The 23,647-nt window shown below is 45.7% G+C and overlaps 1 protein-coding gene across 1 annotated transcript in view; it reads left to right on the top strand.

Annotated features, from left to right (window-relative positions):
• Positions 1-23,647, top strand: part of ddx51 (DEAD (Asp-Glu-Ala-Asp) box polypeptide 51) — a 54,172-nt gene that overhangs the window by 2,040 nt on the left and 28,485 nt on the right. Inside the window, exons 2-8 of the mRNA XM_084315266.1 lie at positions 10,390-10,817; positions 11,132-11,284; positions 11,726-11,877; positions 13,704-13,857; positions 20,591-20,736; positions 21,936-22,007; positions 22,703-22,809. Coding sequence (XP_084171392.1) covers positions 10,390-10,817; positions 11,132-11,284; positions 11,726-11,877; positions 13,704-13,857; positions 20,591-20,736; positions 21,936-22,007; positions 22,703-22,809 — 1,212 coding nt within the window. The remainder of the gene's footprint in view (positions 1-10,389; positions 10,818-11,131; positions 11,285-11,725; positions 11,878-13,703; positions 13,858-20,590; positions 20,737-21,935; positions 22,008-22,702; positions 22,810-23,647) is intronic.

Raw genomic sequence — 23,647 nt, 5'->3', positions numbered from 1 at the left:
TATATAATCATTCAAGTATCATTGCTATTGTTCCCTAAATATTCCAGGTTGTATATTTGCTTCCTGCGCAATCAGAGATTGGACATTCGATATTGATCTACCTACGAATACTCATTTGCCATAAAAGTGCATACTATTTCAAATCATAAATGTAATTAAGTGATCGTTGTACATACCTTTTGCTATGTATTATTATTAAACGCAGACTTTCGACTTGGTACATTTGTGTTGGATCCGTTTCATCAGGTGGGAGTGTTTATCATAATTATTTATACCTAGTACTGGGTGGCCAGAGTCTAAAGTACAAGAGGTAGTGGTAGTAAGTATCATATCTAACAATACAGTCAGGGAATTGTACCCCTCAGTTACAATTGGTCCTTCGAGCCGGAGGGTAATCAGTGTAATATTAATATAGTGTTATTAATATTAAAATGGCCTATGATGAACACTCCACGAAACGATCCTCCTAACCAACAACGCCCGCGGCGCAAACGACAGCTCCCTCAGTACCTAGAGGCCTACGCTGTCAGTCAACAACCTAGTCTTCTACCAACAGTAAACGCGGTAAAACTAGAAAGTAAAATTATGTCTAACCCTAACGACCAGGCTACCCCGACCATAGAGGCCCCTATGGGTTCTAACGTAACTGACCCAGCTCACGGTGGGGACCAGGGGGAACCAGACATGACTTTACACCCCGCCAATACCGAAGAAGTAGTCCCCGACGAGTCCCGGGAGGAAGACAACACTACCGAGAGAGAACTCGGCACGGAAGAAGATGAGGAGAGCACCGTGGAGATAGAGCTCCAAGACTCCGCACGGAGTACCCCAAGGGACGGCTCCCCTATACAACCGTCTTCTCCCAGCGAGGCAGAGAGGACACTACAGCAGGCATTCCTCGTCAGCCTGAAAGCCTCTACTGAACGCGATAGACTCCAGGGTGAACGCGATCGATTGCAGATACAGCAACGGAGCGAAGAAGAGCACATACGCCTGGAAATAAGACGCATTCAGATGGAAGAGAATAGGGCAAGAGACCGGGCCGACGCCCAGCGCGCCGCCACCGGTGCCCAGAGAGAATCGGATCTCACCAAGCGCGAAGCCGAGCGCGACAGAGCACAAGCGCAACTAATAGAACAGCTGATCAGAAGGACAACACCCCCTCCCTCCACCAGAGGCTCCAGGAACTCGTCTAGACATCACTCCAGGGCGGCATCCCCTAGCCGAGTAAGCGACCCTGAACTTGACCAACAGACGAGGTTTATACCCCCCGCAGACCCCCTTCCCCAACCGGTCCAAGCGAGACCCAGCCACCGGGAAGGAGCAGCATACACTGCGGAGAGGCTAAATCAGAGACTACAAGCCCTGGATGACCTAACGGAAGACGAAGAGGAAGAGGAGGAGAACCACGCCCGACGACAGCACAGTACTCTACCGGACCAGGAGGTCCAGTACAGCCCAGGCTATACCCCCGCGGAGCTGCGCTACAGACCCCCGACGCTATTCACGGGTGAGCACGACGCACGACCCGCACCGAGGAACAGCACCTGGACCAGCGGGCCATGGTACACAGCCGGTACCAGCCCACGCCAAGGAGCAGGAGGAGACTCGCCTAGGAGGCCTCTCCCCCAACGCTCGCCGATGTATCAACAATCCGCGTCATACATTGGCACACCTATGGTACCAGACTTCACCCAGGAGAACCGGGCCCAGTATACGGAGCTCCGCATGTGTCTGGAGACAATGTTGGTGGATGTCATTGATGAACGCCATAAATACGCGATACTACTGAAGCATTTAAAGGTACCCCGCGCGCACAACATAGCGCTCGCCTACGCCACTTCCACGACCCCATACACCGCAGCGCTGGTAGCGTTGGACCAGAGATATGGACGTATATGGGATTACGTGATCCAGGAGATCAGGCACATCGACCGCCTACCCCCAGCAACAGACAATCGAGCACTGGACGACCTGTCCATCAGAGTGCAGTCCCTAGTAGGGATGCTGGGAGCGCAGAGGGAAAAGGGTAGGCATGAACTATACGCCAACTCAAATGTAGAGAGGATCTTGGAGAAGCTACCGCCCGCCCGACAGGAGCGCTTTAGGCGGCAGAGAGACCACCGAGACCCTAATGGCCCCGAACCGAACCTCCTCGATCTAGCCGACTTCCTGGCGAGAGAAGTCAGCAGCTTACGGCTAGATACATTCGGACGGAGCACCCCTGGCTCCAGAGAAGGAACCAGGAGACTAAATGATGGAAGAAGATCGGTGACTGTCATGCACCAATCGGAGTCAGTGCCAAGCAGTAGGAGCCACAGTACCCCCTCAAGAAAGGAGAAGTGGAAGATAGTGTGCCCCTACTGTGAGAAAGAACACTGGCTGTCACAATGTGACTCATTCCCCAAGATGAATGCGGAGGAAGCGAGTCAATGGATAAAGTCCAACAGACGCTGTTTTCGCTGTGCGCGATCACACATGGCAGCCGAATGCCGCTTAAAGAAAAAGTGCAGTCGGTGCGATGGAGCCCATCTGGACATACTCCACGACAGTAACAGACGGCGGCCTCCACCCGCACCATCAAGCTGCAAAGCAAGCGTCATGTACATCGACCCCGCCAGCAGCAGCGGAGCCAGAGTGCTCTTAAAGGTAGTCCGTGTGACATTGAGCTACCAGAATAAAGTCATGGACACTTACGCCGTCCTTGATGACGGGTCAGAGAAGACCCTTCTGCTCGCGTCCGCTGCGGCCCAGCTAGGGCTGCGGGGGAGCGAAAACCAAATGACAATTCGGACAATAAGAAGAGATTTGAAAACGATAAAGGGCGAGAATGTCTCATTCTCTATCGCAGCAAGCGGCCAGCCCGAGCGACGGTACAGGATTACAGACGCTTTCACCAGCCAAGAAATAGGACTCTCGCGGTACACATACCCCGTAGCCAAGCTGATGGAGAAATATGTATATCTACGCAAGCTACCGATCCCACTCATAGACGGTGCTACCCCGACACTGTTGATAGGCTCCGACCATGCAGACCTCATTGTCCCGATAGACCGGGTTCATACCGGACCCAGAGGCTGTCCTGCAGCAGTCGAGACCCGCCTAGGATGGACTCTCCAAGGCCCACTCGCCAAATCTCTCAACCGAACCACAGCCACTAGCTGTCTCCACTCCCGAGTCACAGAGGGAGACACCGCACTCCTGCAGCATGTAGAGAGGCTATGGACCTTAGAACAAATGCCCTTTAAGAACGAAAAGAAAGACATTCGCTCTAAAGACGACATCTACGCCATTAACCTCCTCGAGACGGGAACAAAGAGAGTCCCAGTCAGCGGCGTGTTGAGATACGCCACGCCACTCCTGCGGCGGGAAGGGATGCCTACCTTTCACGCAAAGAAAGACGCCACAGAGCGGTACCTACTAAACACAGAGCGGCGCTTAGCCAAGGACCCCGCCCAAGAAAGTGTATACCGCGCTGAGATTGAGAAGCTCATCACAGCGGGACACGTCACAAAGATTGACATTAAAGAGGCCGACCAGACGACTGAATCGTGGTACGTGCCCCACCACAAGGTTCATCACAACGGCAAAGACCGCATCGTGTTTAACTGCAGCTACCAAATCGGATCCCAAAATCTGAATAAAGAGCTATTGCCCGGTCCTACACTCGGCCCCTCCCTACTAGGCGTACTACTCCGCTTCCGCCAGGACAAGGTGGCTATCAGCGGGGATATCAAAGGGATGTTCCTGCAGGTGAGATTAGTAGAGGAGGACAAGCCCCTGTTGCGGTTCCTATGGAGAGAGAGGCCAGGAGATGAGCACCCAGCCATCTACCAATGGGAAGTCCTCCCTTTCGGAACTACATGCAGCCCATGCTGTGCTACATTTGCACTACAGAGACATGTCGCAGAGGACCCAGCAGCGGACGAAGAGGTCCGAAACAGTGTGAAGAACAGCTTCTACGTAGATAACTGTCTACAAAGCGTTTCGACCCAGGAAGAAGCCGAGGCTCTCCTACTTAAACTCCGCGCCTCTCTGATCAAAGGCGGCTTTGATCTCAGGCAGTGGGCCAGCAGCGATCCGCACGTACTCCGCAGCCTCTCCTCCGAGGACAAGGCAGCGAGCAGCGAGACCTGGATGGCCACAATCCCAGGAGAAGCCCAAGAGATGACACTAGGACTAGTGTGGCGCTTCAAAACAGATTCGCTCCACTATAGACACAAACCCCTGACCACGGAGCAGGGAAGGTCGACGGCAATACCGACCACCAGACGGAGTGTGTACAGAACACTCGCCCGACAATATGACCCGTTAGGATGTATACTACCGTACACCACCAGGGCAAAGATGATTGTACGAGCATTGTGGGACAAGGACCAGGGCTGGGACGACCCCATTCCCGCACACCTTGCATCCACCTGGAGAGAGTGGGAGATGGAACTCCACTCACTCCCAGGCGTTAATATACGCCGAAGCTACTTCCCACCCACGGTGAGGCCAGAGACATGTAAAATGGATCTACACGTCTTCAGTGACGCCTCCGAGGTCGCCTACGGATCAGTAGCCTACTTGCGGGCCCAAGAAGAGGGGGGAGAGATCTACACAGCATTCATCCTCGCCCGCTCGAGAATAGCCCCACGCAAGCAACAGTCTATCCCACGTCTAGAGCTCTGCGCAGCCCTCGCAGGAGCGCATCTAGCCACGCTCATCCAACGTGAGCTCACCATTCCGGTGCATAGAACAATCCTGTGGTCAGATTCCACGACAGTACTCGCCTGGATCAAATCGGATTCATGCAAATACAAAGTCTTCGTGGGAGTCAGAGTCACTGAGATTAACAAGAGTTAACCGGAGAGTTAACCGGAGAAGCAAACTGGCGCTATGTTGATACAAAACACAACCCAGCTGACGTCATCACCCGGGGAATGTCCCTAGATGACTTAACCCGTCATAACATCTACAGTGACGGACCAGCATTCCTCAAGCTCCCGGAAGGAGTTTGGCCCACGCCCACCCCGAGGGAAGCAAGTGACGAGGAGGCTGAGAATAAGAAACCCATGTTCTGTGGATTGAGCACTGTTGTCTCCGCAGACCCCAACATAGACGATTGCATTACCATAGAGAGTGCGCAGCAACGGACATTCCTGCGGCACCACCCAGAGATTAAGTCCCCCGCTGATATGTCAGCAGCTGACTACGAGGAAGCAGAACTGCTTCTACTGCAACGAGCCCAGAGAGACTCGTTCCCCGATGAACTAGACTGTCTACAGGGAGGAAAGCCCGTCCCATCAGACAGCAGATTGATTCATCTGGCCCCCGAGAGTGACACACATACCCTCATCAGAGTGGGTGGTCGCCTGCGGAGAGCCCCCAATTTACCGGATGACATTAAGTACCCGATCGTATTGAACAGCCGACACAAGGTCACAGAGCTGATTATAAAGAAATATGACGAGGATGTACACCACGCAGGAGCAGAGAGAGTCTTCGCGGAAATCAGACGTCGTTACTGGATACTTCAAGGAAGAGAGGCGGTGCGACGCTTCCAGCGAACCTGTCTAGACTGCCGAAAGTGCCGCGCGCAGCCCAGCATACCACGGATGGCTGACCTACCTCCATGTCGCCTCCGACTCGGCGACAAGCCATTCCACTCAACAGGCATGGACTGTTTTGGCCCGCTGCACATAAAGAAAGGAAGAGGCACCGAGAAGCGGTGGGGTATTGTATTCAAATGCATGACCACCAGAGCGATACATATCGAGCTCCTTCCGACCATGAGCGCAGACTCATTCCTTATGGCCTTCCGAAGATTCACATCACGGAAAGGAAAACCGTCTACATTATTGTCCGATCACGGGACAAACTTCAAAGGCGGAGAAAGAGAGCTGAGGGAGAGCTTCCAAGCTATGGGCCCAGAACTTAAGACCCACCTCGCTCCAGCCCAGATTGACTTCCAATTCAACCCCCCAAACGCACCCCACTTCGGTGGAACTTGGGAACGAGAAGTACGTTCTATAAAGACAGCCCTGTACGCAGTACTTGGGGCCCAGACTGTGGCGGAAGAAGTCCTAATGACAGTCCTCACGGAGATTGAGGGAGTATTGAACTCAAAGCCCCTCGGTTACGTCTCCAGTGATGTAGCAGATGTCGACCCAGTCACCCCCAACACCCTCCTGATGGGGCGGCTAGATCCCGCGTTACCCCAGACAATGTACCGGCCTGAAGAAGCGAACGGCCGACGAATGTGGAGGTACAACCAAGTATTAGCCGACAAGTTTTGGAGCAGTTTCCTACTGCACTACCTACCGTCTCTACAGACCCGCCAGAAGTGGGTAAAAGAGAGAGACAATTTGACGGAAGGAACAGTCGTCATGATTATTGACCAGTCACTACCCAGAGCTATGTGGCCGGCTGGCCGCGTAAGCAAAGTGATCACCGGTGCCGATGGCAAGGTCCGAGCAGCTGAAGTACTCGTCCAGGGGCGCATTTACACCCGTCCTGTGGCGAGGCTCATAGAACTGCCCCGACTCCCAGACACAATCGATGATGACCATGACCCTATGACTTTGTGAGTTGACTGACCCTTACAGCGAACCCTTGAGTGGTAGACAGTGCGGTTAATCTGTCTCTGTTTAACTAATTGGGTTGGGACCAATTAGGGGGCGGCTGTTCTGAAGGATCAGATTAAACCGAATATATATATTTATTTATATATATATATTTAATTGTATTTGTATATCCCCTGATATCCCTTGTATATTCCTTGTACAATATGCATTGAATATCCCTTCTAGTCTACTGAACATCCCATAATAGTCTCCATTCTACCATTGGACGAGACCTTGGTGCCAGGTCGCCATGCCCCTCAGACCAGGTTCAATCGTACCGCTCAACATGTATGGACAAGTCCTAGTTCCGCGTAGGAATATGTCTACCGCACCACTAATGGTACTATTTGTTCATAGTGCGTATATATACTGCGCTATTAAAGTAGAGCTTTCTTTTAGTCCAGTTCCTTACCCTCCAACAGAGTGACAGACGCAAAAGCCTCCCGCGAACCACGTGTGGGCAGTAAGGCCAATTCGGCCCAGTATCGGCATTGAGACATCGTGTATATTAATATTTGAATAGTCATATTTGGCACTATATCGTCGAGTTGGACGTATTCTATTAAGCTAATAATAGTCTATTCATATGTAGTGCCTCGTGCGGTAAGAGTTCTATAGTAATCAGCACCCCCATCGTTTCGGGCATCAGCTGGACGCTTATCCAGGGTGGTTGACCCCACGTGAAGCTGCACCCGAGGAGCTCCAGGCCAAAGAGCGAGTGGACCTGTATATTGGATTATTCTACCGACGACGGCTAGCCTTCCCCGGCTTGGATTATGCTTTGAGTACTTTGATTATTCTATGGATAAAGGCCAACACTGCGGTGTGTTGGAAATACCCCCCCCCCGGAGAGGACGACAGGTGAGAAGACGCTCTACACGACGAGGTCGCCTCACGTCTCTCCATCGTGGACCGGAGGACGCCGGCCACAGAGAGTCCAACTGCTTTCATCTGTGGATCGAGGATCGCTGGGCACCGGGTCGCACGACTGTGGGCTCTCCCAGGATACCCTCGGCCAGACGGGATACAGCCAGACTCTACCCCCCCCCCCCCTCCAGCTGTCCTACAAGCAGTCGGAACCTTCCCCTAGTGTATCCAGCTATATAATCATTCAAGTATCATTGCTATTGTTCCCTAAATATTCCAGGTTGTATATTTGCTTCCTGCGCAATCAGAGATTGGACATTCGATATTGATCTACCTACGAATACTCATTTGCCATAAAAGTGCATACTATTTCAAATCATAAATGTAATTAAGTGATCGTTGTACATACCTTTTGCTATGTATTATTATTAAACGCAGACTTTCGACTTGGTACATTTGTGTTGGATCCGTTTCATCAGGTGGGAGTGTTTATCATAATTATTTATACCTAGTACTGGGTGGCCAGAGTCTAAAGTACAAGAGGTAGTGGTAGTAAGTATCATATCTAACAATACAGTCAGGGAATTGTACCCCTCAGTTACAAGCGCAGTGAGAGTGTCCAGGGAGCGTCTATTCGAATCCTAACGCATGTATGCTCTCGCGTTTTGCTAATCTGATTGGCCACTGCCGTTTCTGGTGCGATCTGATTGGCCTGGCCACAGTGGCGGCCCGTGGATGCTTCGCCACTAGGGGCGCTATACCAAACATTTTGCAAACATGTACAGTACCACGCAACCGACTCATGGCAAGACGTGAGCGATTCGACTCACGCTCACGGCAATGAATCGGCTCTTATGAACCAGTCGCTCAGCTGTTACTACAACAACACACAACCAGTCAAATAAAGTATAGTCTAATTCACAACTTGAAACACAATATATAAATAGAAAAGTTAGAAACAAAACTTTCTCCGTCTCCAAACACACGCAGATCTCTCCCTCTCTCCTTCACAAACAGCGCGACGTGGAATCGATTCGTTACACAATCAGACCTATTATATACCAAGAATAACTTCAGTATGAGTACAGGGCTGTACACATATTTTGCATATTGTTAAACGAGCCAAGGCTAGCTATTAAACTATCGATATGAATCGAAAATCTGGGACCCTGATGTAAACAAGACAAACGTCTTTCTCTGGTCTGCATCCCCTTAACAATTGTGTGTATTGAGCCGTACTGTATTGTACCCATTCTGCAATCTGTTAATAAAGTTCTCATTCATTCATTCATTCAAACATAGACGATATTGAACAAGCCATAATCCACGTATTTTCAATCCAAAAGCGAGAGAGAGAGAGAGAGAGAGAGAGAGAGAGAGAGACTCACTGTTTAGTTGACACGTCCAGGGCAGGAGGGCTTGCCTTGATAAAGTAGTGTATAATCCACTGTTGATGTATTCCAGACCACTGTCCACTGTGTCCAGACTGCATCCGCCATATAGCTTGTTAGCCAAGTGTTAGCTTGTTAGCAGTTAGCAGCACCACACAACACAAGTACTTCATTCCTTTGTCCATTTCCGCTCGAACAGACTGCAAACTACCTGGCGTTCTATCGCCATGCTCTAAGACAAACTCTAACCTTAACCAACTTTGAAAGAGTGCCTAAGCTTAACAGTCTAAAGAACTTGCAGTCACGGCACGCTCTAAGACAAACAGCTGCCTGCATCACCAACCTAGGAATAAGCTAGAATTGGAACATTAGAAATTGGATTCGGCCAATCAGAGATCGTCTCTGTGAAATTCTGCTACGGAAAAAAATACTGGCGTCGGCCAATCAGAGAGCGTCTCCGCGAAATGCGGCTACAGAAATTCTTGACGCTACTGGCTAGACCGCTTCAAATCGCGCCCGGATTCCAACATAATAGTCATATTTCAACGCACAACGCGTTATGCACTGATTGGCTGTGACGGATACAGCGATCAAACTGTGACGCGCACTCAGAGCGCTATCGCGTCTAGCCCGGGCCGAGAAATACAAAAAAAAAAAAAAAAAACGTCACTTCCTGCTCAGGAAAACGAGTGTTTTTTTATTTTAGATAATAACGTTATATTGTGCATTGGAAATACAAACATACTTAAAATGAGTAAATATTATTCATTTTAAACATGTTTATATTATTTATAGGGCTATAAAACAAAAAACGAAAAAGTTTTATTTTCTTCTTCTCTGATTTAACAGCAGGTGGGGCGGCGCCCGTGCGCCCCTAGTGGCAGAGCCGCCACTGCCTGGCCACTGACGTTTCTGGTCATGTGACATGTGCGCCCAATCGCGTGACGCGCCCCATTTCCGCCTCGACCAGCCGCAAACTACCTAACGCCTAGTTTATCACTGGTTAAGCTTAGGCGACTCTTTCGAAGTTGGTTAAGGTTAGAGTTTGGAATCAGGGCTGGCGTTCTATCGCCCTGCTCTAAGACAAACTCTAACCTTAACCAACTTCGAAAGAGTGCCTAAGCTTAACCGGCGAAAGAAGTTGCCGTCACACGATTGGCGCGACCAGAAACGTCAGTGGCCAATCAGCGCAAAACGCCAACGACGCGGAAGCATACATGCGTTAGGATTCGAATAGACGCGTCCGTCCAGGGAAACCCCAGTGTTTGTGACGGTTGTCCCCCATTCATGTATTCTATTCTCATAAGAATCAACCAATGATGATGGCTGACGACTACTAGACCAACAGGTTGTATAATAATATGATGCACTTCACTGAAGAATGAGCTTCTTTTCTTGATCCTCCAATCACGGATCAAGTTTCAAAGTTTGCGATTGGAGGATCAAGAAAAGAGGGCGGGCCTAGAAGAGACGGGGTAAATTACACCGTAACGTAACGCAGGATGTGGTGTCGTCGTTTGCAGATACCTGGGGGAGGAGGGGGAGGAGGAGGAGGCGGCTCCGGACAGCGAGTCCCGTGCTCGGCTCCTGTTGGTCCGGCTGCAGCAGAAGGCCAAGGCCAAGGAGCGACTGAGCTTGACGAGCCAAGCGGCACCGACACCGGCGGCCCAGAAGAGACGAGCCGGAGCGGACGGCGACGTAGAACCAAAGCTGCCGAAGAAGAGGAAGAAAGGGGGCGTAACGCCAGCGGCAGTGGAGGTTGACGACGCTGTGGAGGACCAAGAGGTTGCTGCCGAGGAGAAGAAGAAGAAGAGGAAGAAAGGGGGCGTAACGCCAGCGGCAGTGGAGGTTGACGACGCAGTGGAGGACCAAGAGGTTGCTGCCGAGGAGGAGGAGAAGAAGAAGAAGAAGAAAGATGCAAAAAAGAAACAGAAGAAGAATGACCAGCCAGGTGTGTGTTTGTTGTCGCATCAGGGCTCCAGGTTAAAGGGGCACTTCACCAAAAAAATAAAAACAATGCTGATTTTATTTTGCACATAATCTCGCATACGTTCAAAAGTCTAAAACAGTTTTACACACGTTCATTTAGTTTGTAAACATGTCTGAATATTAGCCACCACCACTAGTGATGGCATCGGTGACACACCCACCACCAGTGATGTCATCGGGGACACGCGTAGCTCGAGTCTAGTTCTCACATCCTCTCACAATCACACGTAGCTTGAGTGGAATACTTTTTAAGAGTTCTTCTGGTTGTTCCTGAAGGCGTGACACCAACACTACCTCAGACGGACTCTGTCGCTGTGGGCCCTGAAGAGGAGGAGGAGGAGGAGGAGGAGGAGATCAAGATCAAGACCGTGACAAAGAAGAAGAAGAAGAAAGACACAAAACAGAAACTGAAACCGAAGGACCAGTCAGGTGTGTATGTTTATTCACCAGGGTATTAAAAAGTCTTAAATGTCATTTGCAGACAAGTCTGGTATGGTCCTTTTTAAATGGATTCTAATAACGTTTTGTTTTTGTTTGTTTGGTAATGATGTCACTATAATCACATCGCACACAAAAACACTCCGATAAGAGCTTTCAAAAAGCAACATCTAGTTATTCTAGTATATCCCAGGGGGCCAGCTGTTCTCAGTCACTTTTTTTCCCATGTTTTCCAATTCATATTCAGTGGAGCATCTACGTCACGCCGGTGTGGTCAAAACGAAATCAAGGATTGGGGATTTAAAGATTCATACAGTTTTGTGGTTTACATTGCAAACTGAAATGATGGATTGGGGAAGTCAGCGTAGCAATATAAAAGTAATTTAGCAAAATGACACATGTGACTGAACCTCTCCCCTCTCACCGCTCTAGCGGACAGCCTTCCAGGTGCCGGTGAGGACGTGGCGGCGGAAGGTTCGAAGGCTGAAACACAGGAAGTGGAGTCAAAACGAGACGTAGAGAAGCCCCCCGTCCAGACGTCCTTCATGACACTCGGGGGATTCGAGAAGAAACCTGTTCCAAAGGTACCGTAACAGACCACCTGCACGGGAACACCGCTCGCTCTTCTGAGGTGGCCGCGTTCACGCGGTGGTAGGGGTGTAGCGATGCAACCTCACAACGATTCATTTCGATTACGATTATTCAGGCAACGATTCAATGCATCATGAAATCTCTTCATTTGACCACGATTCGATTAGTGTAATTTTCTATACATTTTCTATCAGTTAATTCCCCCAAAAATGTTGAATACACAAACGTGGCTGGCGGAACTGATTCACTCAGCATGAATGGACTATAGGCCAATAAAAACGATACACACAAAAAAAAAAGTAAAAAAAAATATATATATATATTCTATCGATTCTAACATATTCAAATCGATGCAGTTGAATCGTCACATTAGAATCGATGCATTTCGATTGATGGATGCATCGTTACACCCCTACGCGGCGGCCATTTTTCGGGGCAGGACGCCCTTCCTCAGCCTGCCTGTGGAATTGCTGGAATGCACGCTGAGTGGGGAAATTATTCGTATTTATCTTTTATTTTTTTTATTCCGATGACGTCAACATTTCGTTTACCACGAAATGAAACCTATGAAGTGTGCCGCACACGTTCACGTCAACATTCACGCGCACACAATACACGCTTACCTAGGATTTGACTTGATTCAACAACAAAGCAGTCGGGGGGGAATGGCAAGTCGAAAACGGTCGCAAGTAGTGTGGTTACACTTTACAAAGCTAGATGCAGACAACGCTCGCTGCAATATTATATATATATTAACAAATTGTTCTAAATAAATAATAATGATAATAAATGATTTGAAGTTTGGACTCATTTCTTTTTTATTATCTTTTTCCTCCTTTTTCCGTTTTTCTCCCTCCCAATGTTAGTCGTTATGCCAATTCCCAATCCCCTTCCTGGTCGTTGCGCACTCTACCCCCTACCGTCGGTCTGGGAGGGCGGAGACTATCACATGCTTCCTCCGACACATGTGTACCCAGCCCACCACTTATTTTTTCACCTGGCAGCGCGGACTCTCACTGGGGGAGTGTGACGTGTGGAAGGATCACACTACCTCTCTTAGATCCTTCCCTCGCTGTGCAGGCGCCCCGACCGAACTGTAGGAGTCGCTGTCCACACCGACCCAGACCCACCCACCAGCTTCCCTCCCGCTGACCCTGCCAATCAAGCCAGTATGACGGCCGGCCAAGCCGGAAGCAACGCTGACAGCTGGATTCGATACCAGTGTCTCTTGCGTTGGTGACGAGTGCCTTGTCCGCTGCGCCGCCAAGCCGCCTGGACTCATTTCTTACAACTGAGGTAGGTAGATAACATTTTGAGACTAAAGTACAGAAAAAAGGTACTGTTGGGTACCGGTATCGAATCGATTCACAGGTCCCGGTATTGGTTCAAATGTGAACGGTACCCAACCCTAACGCTGGGGAAGGCCGTCCTGCCCCGGAAAGGGCCATGTGGCAAAATATTATTAAAAAAGGCTGAATTGGGAGTGCCGTCCGGTGCTTCCAGTCCGGTGCTTCCTGTCCGCTGTCCGCTGTCCGGTGCTTCCTGTGCTGAGTTTCACCTGCTGGTTGTTCTGTGTGTCCAGGTGTACAGAGTCCTGCCCCAGTGGCTGTCCCAGCCCGACGTGGTGGTTTCACCTGCTGGTTCTTGTTCTGTGTGTCCAGGTGTACAGAGTCCTGCCCCAGTGGCTGTCCCAGCCCGACGTGGTGGTTTCACCTGCTGGTTCTTGTTCTGTGTGTCCAGGTGTACAGAGTCCTGCCCCAGTGGCTGTCCCAGCCCGACGTGGTGGTTTCACCTGCTGGTTCTTGTTCTGTGTGTCCAGGTGTACAGAGTCCTGCCCCAGTGGCTGTCCCAGCCCGACGTGGTCCATCGGGACATCAGAAGCAACCTGGTCCCCGTCTCCGAACACCACCAGGGCCTTTCTGCTCAGCTCGTGAAGAAACTAGAGAAGAACGGGATTCAACAGCTCTTTCCAGGTGTGACTGAACAACACGCTGTCCTAAAATGTTCCGCCGTTCTATTTTCTGTTTCTCTTCTTAACCCTTTCACTGCCACACGACAGAAGGTTAATAACCCTTTTACTATCACACAACCTGACGGACAACCTTCTGTGAATTGTCACAGTACTGAAAGGGTTAACCGTTTTGGTAGTGCGGCAGGGAAAGGGTTAATTCTGTTTGTTTTGTGGATTGTCATGGTCGATGAGAATACTGTGACTCTTTTGATTTGATTTGATTTTTATTTGTCCCAAAACGTAGAAACATAAAACAAGTTTAAAAACAAAAAGGTAAATAGTCGAAGACTATTTCCATACAATAGGTGTTCGAGAAGGAACAGGGGGAAGTAAAAAAAAAAAAAGAAAAAAAAAAAAACATATCAAGCCCTGCCCCTTCCTTACAATATTTTACATTATAATTTAATACAAATAATATAACGATGAACATTTTTATAAAAGTACAGTTTTTCTTTTTATATATCCAATTATCAGAAAAAGAAAGCAATACGCTTGGACCAGCACTCACATATTTTGATTATTTAATGGCAGCCTGAAACAAACATGTTTCGGAACAATTTATGTTCCTTCCTCAGTGTTGATGGCTAGCAAATGTTCTCACCGACAATAATGTTTATATACCAAGCAAAGCAGGAAGTGACGTCATCCACAGGTGTGTTGAGAGTTGCTATAAGGTCGAATTTGACCCAGGAAGTACTTTGATGCCAAGAGTCCATTCTTAAGTCAAAATTACCACAATATAGAAATAATAAATGTAGATATAAAATATATAAACATAAAATTGTTGTTATACTAGAAACAAAAATAACATCTAGTATGTATGGCTAGATAGATACACTCTAATGCCTTATTCATTTTAAATATAAAATATAAAAAATAAATAAATAAAATTATTAAACAAGAAACCCTTGGGTAAATAAGTCCGCCCTTTGGCGTAAAGTCAAACTCTTTTTTTGAGCCTCATAATAAAGAGGAAAAAAACTACACCTGTTCGGTGTGTCTAAGGTTATTAGTCTTACGAATGGCTCTTTAAAATAGATCTATAGTCTAATCATTAATACTCCCTTGTATACTTAGATACTTGTTGCTTAAATAACCAGATGCCCTTATTTGTTGGGCTAAATGGATCTTACTCATATTTACTGAACCAGGCTCACCCTCCATACATCATTCTAAAGATACTAAAACATGAACTAATAATCGGCCTTAATGGGAAAGGTATTTAAAGGAAGCAGGTCAAAACGTTCTCTTCATTCATCCCTCTTGGTTCTATACAGTTAAAGAGGTGAATATAATAACACTCCCTTTGCAATAGTAGCTTATGCCTGTCACCTCCCCTGGCGGGCCTATGAACTAACTCTAGACCCATATAACGGAGATCTTTGACAGCATGCTTGCAAGTCTTGAAGTGTCTAGCTACCGCAGATTTGACGTCTGAATTTCTGATTGAACACTTATGTTCACTGATTCTTAATTTGAATGGTCTCGTTGTTTTGCCTACATATGAAAAATCACAAGGACATTTCAGCAGGTATACTATGTTGGAGGAATTGCAGGTAATACGTCCTTTAACCGGTATCCGTTTGCCCGTTTTTGGGTGTGTATAACTTTTGTCTTTGATCATCCCTTGGCAATGTACACAAGATTGACAGGGAAAATTCCCATCTGGGATGTTAGACATAAAGTGAGTCGGTTTTATTATGGGAAAATCCGTTTTCACAAGCAGATTTGAGAGATTCGCTTGTCTTTTGTAGTAGTAATTGGGCGAATGTTGAAACGCCGTTCCGATTAGAGGATCAGACTGTAAAATATGCCAGTATTTATTAACAATGGTACGTATGTCTCTCGTAATCGGGCTGTAAGTAGACACAAAGGCTACTTTATCAGAGTGTACCTTATTCTTCTTAGGGGCCAGTAAAGAGGATCTGTCAATCTGCTGAGTTTTGTGCAGGGCCTTAGATGTTAAAATATCACTGTATCCTCTGTCGTGAAAATTCTCCCGTAGGGTTTCGGCTTGGGCCTTGAATCTGACCTCCGTGTCGCAGATTCTCTTGTAACGGAGTATTTGGCTGAAAGGTAGACTATTTTTTAAAGCCGGGGTATGGTAGCTAGAAAAATGGAGAAACGAATTTCTGTCTGTCTCTTTTTTGAAGACCTCTGTATGTAATGAAGTCCCACTTGGGGCTTTGTTGATTAAGACGTCCAAAAAGGGTAGCGATTGCAAATCGAACTTCAAAGTAAATTTTATCGTTAATCTACAAGAGTTGAGATATTCAAGGAAGTCATGAAGCTCAGACGATGTACCTGACCAAATAAAAAATAGGTCATCTATATAGCGCATGTAGGATTTGACGTGTTTCTCAAACGGGTTATTTTTTAAAACATGTTCTAGTTCAAATTTGGACATAAAAAGATTAGCTAGGTTCACTGCGGCTGGCGAGCCCATGCCGAGTCCTCTGTTCTGCAAATAATATGTATCTTGAAATCTAAAGTAATTCCTCATAAGCACTAGATCGGCTAGTCTAACTAGCGCGTCTGTGGAGGGGAGTGATTCTGCTCTCGAGTTTAAATAAAAACTCAGTGCGTCTAACGCATCAGCATGTGGAATGCTAGGGTACAGGCTGACTACATCCATGGTAACAAGAAAGTCTGTGGGACTAATATTACAGGCCAGAAGCCCACTCAGGAAGGAAGTAGTGTCTTTTAAGTACCCGCGTTGTGAAGAGGCCAGATCCTTAATATGTGCGTCTATATATTGCGAAATTTTCTCTGTGGCAGAGCCTATGCCGGAGACTATCGGTCGACCTGGAGGGTTAACTAGATCCTTGTGGATCTTGGGTAAGGTGTAAATGATAGGCGTAATTGGGTGCTCTACAAACATAAATTTAAATTCATTTTCAGTGATTACTTCAGCTAATCTGAGGCTTTTTAGGACCGTTTTAATTTCCGTAGAAAATCGGAACACTGGATCTGAATTTAACTGGGTATACACCTCAATGTCGTTCAATTGTCTCATAATCTCAGTCATGTACGTACTCTTATTTTGGAGAACAATTCCTGCACCTTTGTCAGCTTTTCTAAAAATTAAATCGTCTTTTTCCATGAGTTCCTTGAGCGCTCTCGACTCTGATTCCAGTAAATTAGGGTAAAGCTGGGCCTTGTGGCTGGTATCACATAAATTCATGATCTCATTCTGTATCAGTCTACAAAAAGTATCCACTGAAGGTGGGTTAAGATGGGGTACAAACAAGCTACGTGGCTTAAATACTTTACTAGTAGGCAAAGAGTGGGTATCAGGCTCTGTTTCTGCATCCACAACCACATTTTCAGGCACGTTTATGTTAGTAACATATTGGGTTCTGTTAACTATCCCTCTGGCATAAAAGGCTTTCAACTTAATATTGCGAAAAAACTTAAAGCTCTACCTTGGTAGTAAAAGAGTCCACCCTCCGTGCCACAAGGATCTAGTTAACCCTCCAGGTCGACCGATAGTCTCCGGCATAGGCTCTGCCACAGAGAAAATTTCGCAATATATAGACGCACATATTAAGGATCTGGCCTCTTCACAACGCGGGTATTTAAAAGACACTACTTCCTTCCTGAGTGGGCTTCTGGCCTGTAATATTAGTCCCACAGACTTTCTTGTTACCATGGATGTAGTCAGCCTGTACCCTAGCATTCCACATGCTGATGCGTTAGACGCACTGAGTTTTTATTTAAACTCGAGAGCAGAATCACTCCCCTCCACAGACGCGCTAGGTAGACTAGCCGATCTAGTGCTTACGAGGAATTACTTTAGATTTCAAGATACATATTATTTGCAGAACAGAGGACTCGGCATGGGCTCGCCAGCCGCAGTGAACCTAGCTAATCTTTTTATGTCCAAATTTAAACTAGAACATGTTTTTAAAAATAACCCGTTTGAGAAACACGTCAAATCCTACATGCGCTATATACCGTACTTTTCGCACTATAAGCCGCACCTGACTATAAGCCGCAGCAGCTAAATTGAATGATGTGTACATATATAAGCCGCACTGGACTATAAGCCGCATGTGTTTTAATGTTTAATTACCATATGTAAGGAGTGGACCCTGCAGCTTAATTTGACTCAACACAGGAAACCTCACCCGGCCCGGACACGGCAAGGATTGACAGATTGATTGCTCTTTCTCGATTCTGTGGGTGGTGGTGCATGGCCGTTCTTATATTGAGCTTTAAGTTCCCACCTCTACAGAGAATGACTCCCACATCTACAGAGAATGACTCCCACCTCTACAGAGAATGACTCCCATTGGGACACAATACTGTCGGACAAATAACAAGAATTAACTCATTTGTATTAAGTTTAGCAAATAAGGGAACAGATAAATAACATTTCAACTCAGTAAAAAAAGCAATATTTCGATTTTCGGGTTTTGTCCACATATAAGCCGCACTGTTATATAAGCCGCAGGGTCGAAAAATGGGGGAAAAAGCCGCGGCTTATAGTCCGAAAAGTACGGTAGATGACCTATTTTTTATTTGGTCAGGTACATCGTCTGAGCTTCATGACTTCCTTGAATATCTCAACTCTTGTAGATTAACGATTGATGATTGATGATTGATGATTAAAAAGAGACAGACAGAAATTCGTTTCTCCATTTTTCTAGCTACCATACCCCGGCTTTAAAAAATAGTCTACCTTTCAGCCAAATACTCCGTTACAAGAGAATCTGCGACACGGAGGTCAGATTCAAGGCCCAAGCCGAAACCCTACGGGAGAATTTTCACGACAGAGGATACAGTGATATTTTAACATCTAAGGCCCTGCACAAAACTCAGCAGATTGACAGATCCTCGTTACTGGCCCCTAAGAAGAATAAGGTACACTCTGATAAAGTAGCCTTTGTGTCTACTTACAGCCCGATTACGAGAGACATACGTACCATTGTTAATAAATACTGGCATATTTTACAGTCTGATCCTCTAATCGGAACAGCGTTTCAACATTCGCCCAATTACTACTACAAAAGACAAGCGAATCTCTCAAATCTGCTTGTGAAAACGGATTTTCCCATAATAAAACCGACTCACTTTATGTCTAACATCCCAGATGGGAATTTTCCCTGTCAATCTTGTGTACATTGCCAAGGGATGATCAAAGACAAAAGTTATACACACCCAAAAACGGGCAAACGGATACCGGTTAAAGGACATATTACCTGCAATTCCTCCAACATAGTATACCTGCTGAAATGTCCTTGTGATTTTTCATATGTAGGCAAAACAACGAGACCATTCAAATTAAGAATCAGTGAACATAAGTGTTCAATCAGAAATTCAGACGTCAAATCTGCGGTAGCTAGACACTTCAAGACTTGCAAGCATGCTGTCAAAGATCTCCGTTATATGGGTCTAGAGTTAGTTCATAGGCCCGCCAGGGGAGGTGACAGGCATAAGCTACTATTGCAAAGGGAGTGTTATTATATTCACCTCTTTAACTGTATAGAACCAAGAGGGATGAATGAAGAGAACGTTTTGACCTGCTTCCTTTAAATACCTTTCCCATTAAGGCCGATTATTAGTTCATGTTTTAGTATCTTTAGAATGATGTATGGAGGGTGAGCCTGGTTCAGTAAATATGAGTAAGATCCATTTAGCCCAACAAATAAGGGCATCTGGTTATTTAAGCAACAAGTATCTAAGTATACAAGGGAGTATTAATGATTAGACTATAGATCTATTTTAAAGAGCCATTCGTAAGACTAATAACCTTAGACACACCGAACAGGTGTAGTTTTTTTCCTCTTTATTATGAGGCTCAAAAAAAGAGTTTGACTTTACGCCAAAGGGCGGAATTATTTACCCAAGGGTTTCTTGTTTAATAATTTTATTTATTTATTTTTTATATTTTATATTTAAAATGAATAAGGCATTAGAGTGTATCTATCTAGCCATACATACTAGATGTTATTTTTGTTTCTAGTATAACAACAATTTTATGTTTATATATTTTATATCTACATTTATTATTTCTATATTGTGGTAATTTTGACTTAAGAGTGGACTCTTGGCATCAAAGTACTTCCTGGGTCAAATTCGACCTTATAGCAACTCTCAACACACCTGTGGATGACGTCACTTCCTGCTTTGCTTGGTATATAAACATTATTGTCGGTGAGAACATTTGCTAGCCATCAACACTGAGGAAGGAACATAAATTGTTCCGAAACATGTTTGTTTCAGGCTGCCATTAAATAATCAAAATCTGTGAGTGCTGGTCCAAGCGTATTGCTTTCTTTTTCTAATATACTCCACGGGATTTCAGCACCCAGTGTTATATTTTGTGAGCGCAGTCTATCTTGACTTATATATCCAATTATCCAAATGAGAAAAAAATATGTATTAGGCACTAGGCAGTCACATTACTGCTCAAGCTGCTCTCTCTTATATGATTCCATAAGTGCTTGTTTATAGCTACCTTTAAAAATAAATTGATTGATATTATTGCTTAATTTTATACTCGCATCCAGACCATTCCAGAGTGATACTCCACAAACTGCAATGCACATACTTTTAAGAGTTGTACATACCGTAGGTTGTTTTAAAGCTAATGACCCTCTAAAATTATAAACACTCTCTAGCCATGAATGATTTTTTAACGTTGCTTGGTAATTTGTTTCGTTATTGCCTGTTTTGACTCTGCTCTGCAGTGCAAGCGGAGGTCATCCCGGCCATCTTGGAGGGCGTCCGGCACGGGCTTCTGATTGGACGAGGGGGCTACAGGCCCAGAGACATCTGCGTGTCGGCGCCGACGGGGAGCGGGAAGACCATTGCGTTCGTCGTACCCGTCGTACAGGTGAGACACATCTTAGAGTCTACCCTCAAACAGTTCATATTGTATTGTAGGCAGTTCAGTGAATACTGATGATGAACTGGAAAAACTGTCTCTCCAAGCTAGGAACCACACATCGGTCTCCCGTTCACTTGTCAACGGAACGGTTCCAGGATTCTTCTCTTCATGACGTCATCAAGAGAGTTTTGTTCATTTGTTCAGTAAACACAAAATACATTTCCTGGTATCCCGTTCCCACTTTATCCAATCGGGAGAGAGAACTCCACACTGCAAAAATGGTCTGACAAAAGTAAAAACAAATATGTGCTTGAAATAATTCAAATAACCTGCCAGCAAATTTGCCATGGCAAGATTTCTTGAAATAAGTAAAAAGGATATTAAATATGATCTCAGTGGGAAGGGATACCAGAATATGTATTTTGTGTTTACTGCAGAGCAGGAGGGACTGGGAGACCCATGTTACTGACCAGACACTGTCTATATCAGTGATGGCTGTTTACTGCAGAGCGGAGGGACTGGGAGACCCATGTTACTGACCAAACACTATATATCAGTGATGGCTGTTTACTGCAGAGCGGAGGGACTGGGAGACCCATGTTACTGACCAGACACTCTGTATCAGTGATTGCTGTTTACTGCAGAGTGGAGGGACTGGGAGACCCATGTTACTGACCAGTCACTCTATATCAGTGATGGCTGTTTACTGCAGAGTGGAGGGACTGGGAGACCCATGTTACTGACCAAACACTCTGTATCAGTGATTGCTGTTTACTGCAGAGTGGAGGGACTGGGAGACCCATGTTACTGACCAGTCACTCTATATCAGTGATGGCTGTTTACTGCAGAGTGGAGGGACTGGGAGACCCATGTTACTGACCAGACACTCTATATCAGTGATGGTTGTTTACTGCAGAGCAGGAGGGACTGGGAGACCCATGTTACTGACCAGACACTCTATATCAGTGATGGCTGTCAGAATGTAGAGCTATTTAACACTTATTTTAACATAATAAATCATAATAAAGGCAAACTTAACAAGAAAAATACCACTTACAGCACTTTAATGTTTACACATGATAATGTTTACACTTAATAATGTTTCTACATCTAGACTTGAATCCTCGCTCTGAACCATGTGATGTGTGTTGTTATTTCTGTTCAAATGGTTTTGACCTGTGACCTGTGACCTGTGTCATCATCAGGCTCTGATGCAGCGTGTGGTGTGTGAAGTCAGGGCGCTGGCCGTGTTGCCGACCAAAGAGCTCGCCCAGCAGGTAACGACGCCGGAGGCGATATTATTTGCAAAAAGAAAAGGTCATTTTAATAATAGGGCTGTCAGTTTATCGCGTTAATTAGATTAATTAATTACACAGCAAATTATCGCGTTATGAAAATTAACTCAAAATGTATTACAAAAAAAGAAATGATTATTTTAATTACTTTTTTTTAATTTTTTCCATAAGAACGTATAATACACATTTACAGACTTTTTTTTTTTTTATATGGTCCATTTGCATGTTCTTGGTATCTGATTCTAGGGACATATATGGATCTCAAGGAATGTATTCCCAGTGTCAGAAATACTGTGTCTGTTACTAGGCTTGAGTAAATTGTAATGAACCAAATGAGAATATCTTTGACTGTGAATAACACCATGCTAACATTGACCAGACCTGAAAAATCTAAGCAAATTAATAGATGGAAGATGATTAAACAGAAGGTTTTGTAGATACAGTACTGAATTCTGCCATCCGGACACATGCCATTTGAAATATGATTATACTAGATTCTAGAATATAGAATATCAGGCATAAAATGGTTATGCGATTAAAATGCGATCAATTAGATTAATTAATTACAAATCCTGTAATTAATTAGATACATTTTTTTAATCGCCTAACAGCACTATTTAATAATAATTCTTCATCTTAACAGGTTCGGTTGACGTGTGTTGTTTCGATCCTCGCAGGTCTGTAAAGTGTTCACCTCGTACGCAGAGGGGACCACGCTGAGGGTCGTCATGCTGGCGGGACAGAAGTCCTTTGCTGCGGAGCAAGCTGCTCTCTCAGAGGACAGGTGAGAACACAATCAATCAGAGGTGTAGACTTTAGGGGTGGTTGCGGGTAGGGGGCTGCACGATTAATAATTTAAAAAAAAATTGCGATCTCGATTCATACATCTATGCGATCTCATTTCTAAACGACGGCGATTCTGATGTATTTGCATTTGCGTCAAAATGGAGATCAGTTGCATTAAAACACTCTCTCCTATTCCCCTATGCATTCACATCACGCTGCGTTCACCTGTTGGACTTATTTGCTTCGGAACAATCCCAGTTGCGATATCAATCACACGTACACGATGTGAAGCAAAACACGCTATTAATTCAACATTCAACAACTCCATCAGTGTTCTCCCATCTCTTCCTCACTCACTGCCGCTGTCCCCCCCCCCATTCCCACAATGCGTATACAGTCCCTGTTACTATAGTAACCCAGACTACTCTGACGAAAACGATTTGCATACTTTTTTTGCAAAGCTTAGCTTTATATTTATAGCACATGCATGAGTCTGGTCTCTTTTGAAAGGTAACATTCTGAAGTTTCTAAGTCACCTCATAGTCAATTCTTAGGGAGAAAAATCGTGCAGCCCTAGTTGCAGGGGACATGTCCCCCTCAGTATTGAGAAGAGGTCAGTTTGTCCCCCTCAAAAAATATAGCTAATATGAAAGACAAAAGGGGGTCAACACATTTATATATCCTTCCTACCTGAAACTATATATTAACAAAATGTCAGACACCCCTACACGACCGTACCATCTAAACCAGTGGTTCTCAACTGTTCTAGCCTCGGGACCCAACATTTTCCTTAGTCATTAAGTCACAACCCAAATTTGTTAACCACTATGATTTAT

This window comes from Notolepis coatsorum (genome assembly GCF_963971535.1).
Source record: "Notolepis coatsorum genome assembly, chromosome: 5".
NCBI classification, from domain to species: Eukaryota; Metazoa; Chordata; class Actinopteri; order Aulopiformes; family Paralepididae; genus Notolepis; species Notolepis coatsorum.
This window is presented reverse-complemented; position numbering and strand designations above follow the sequence as displayed.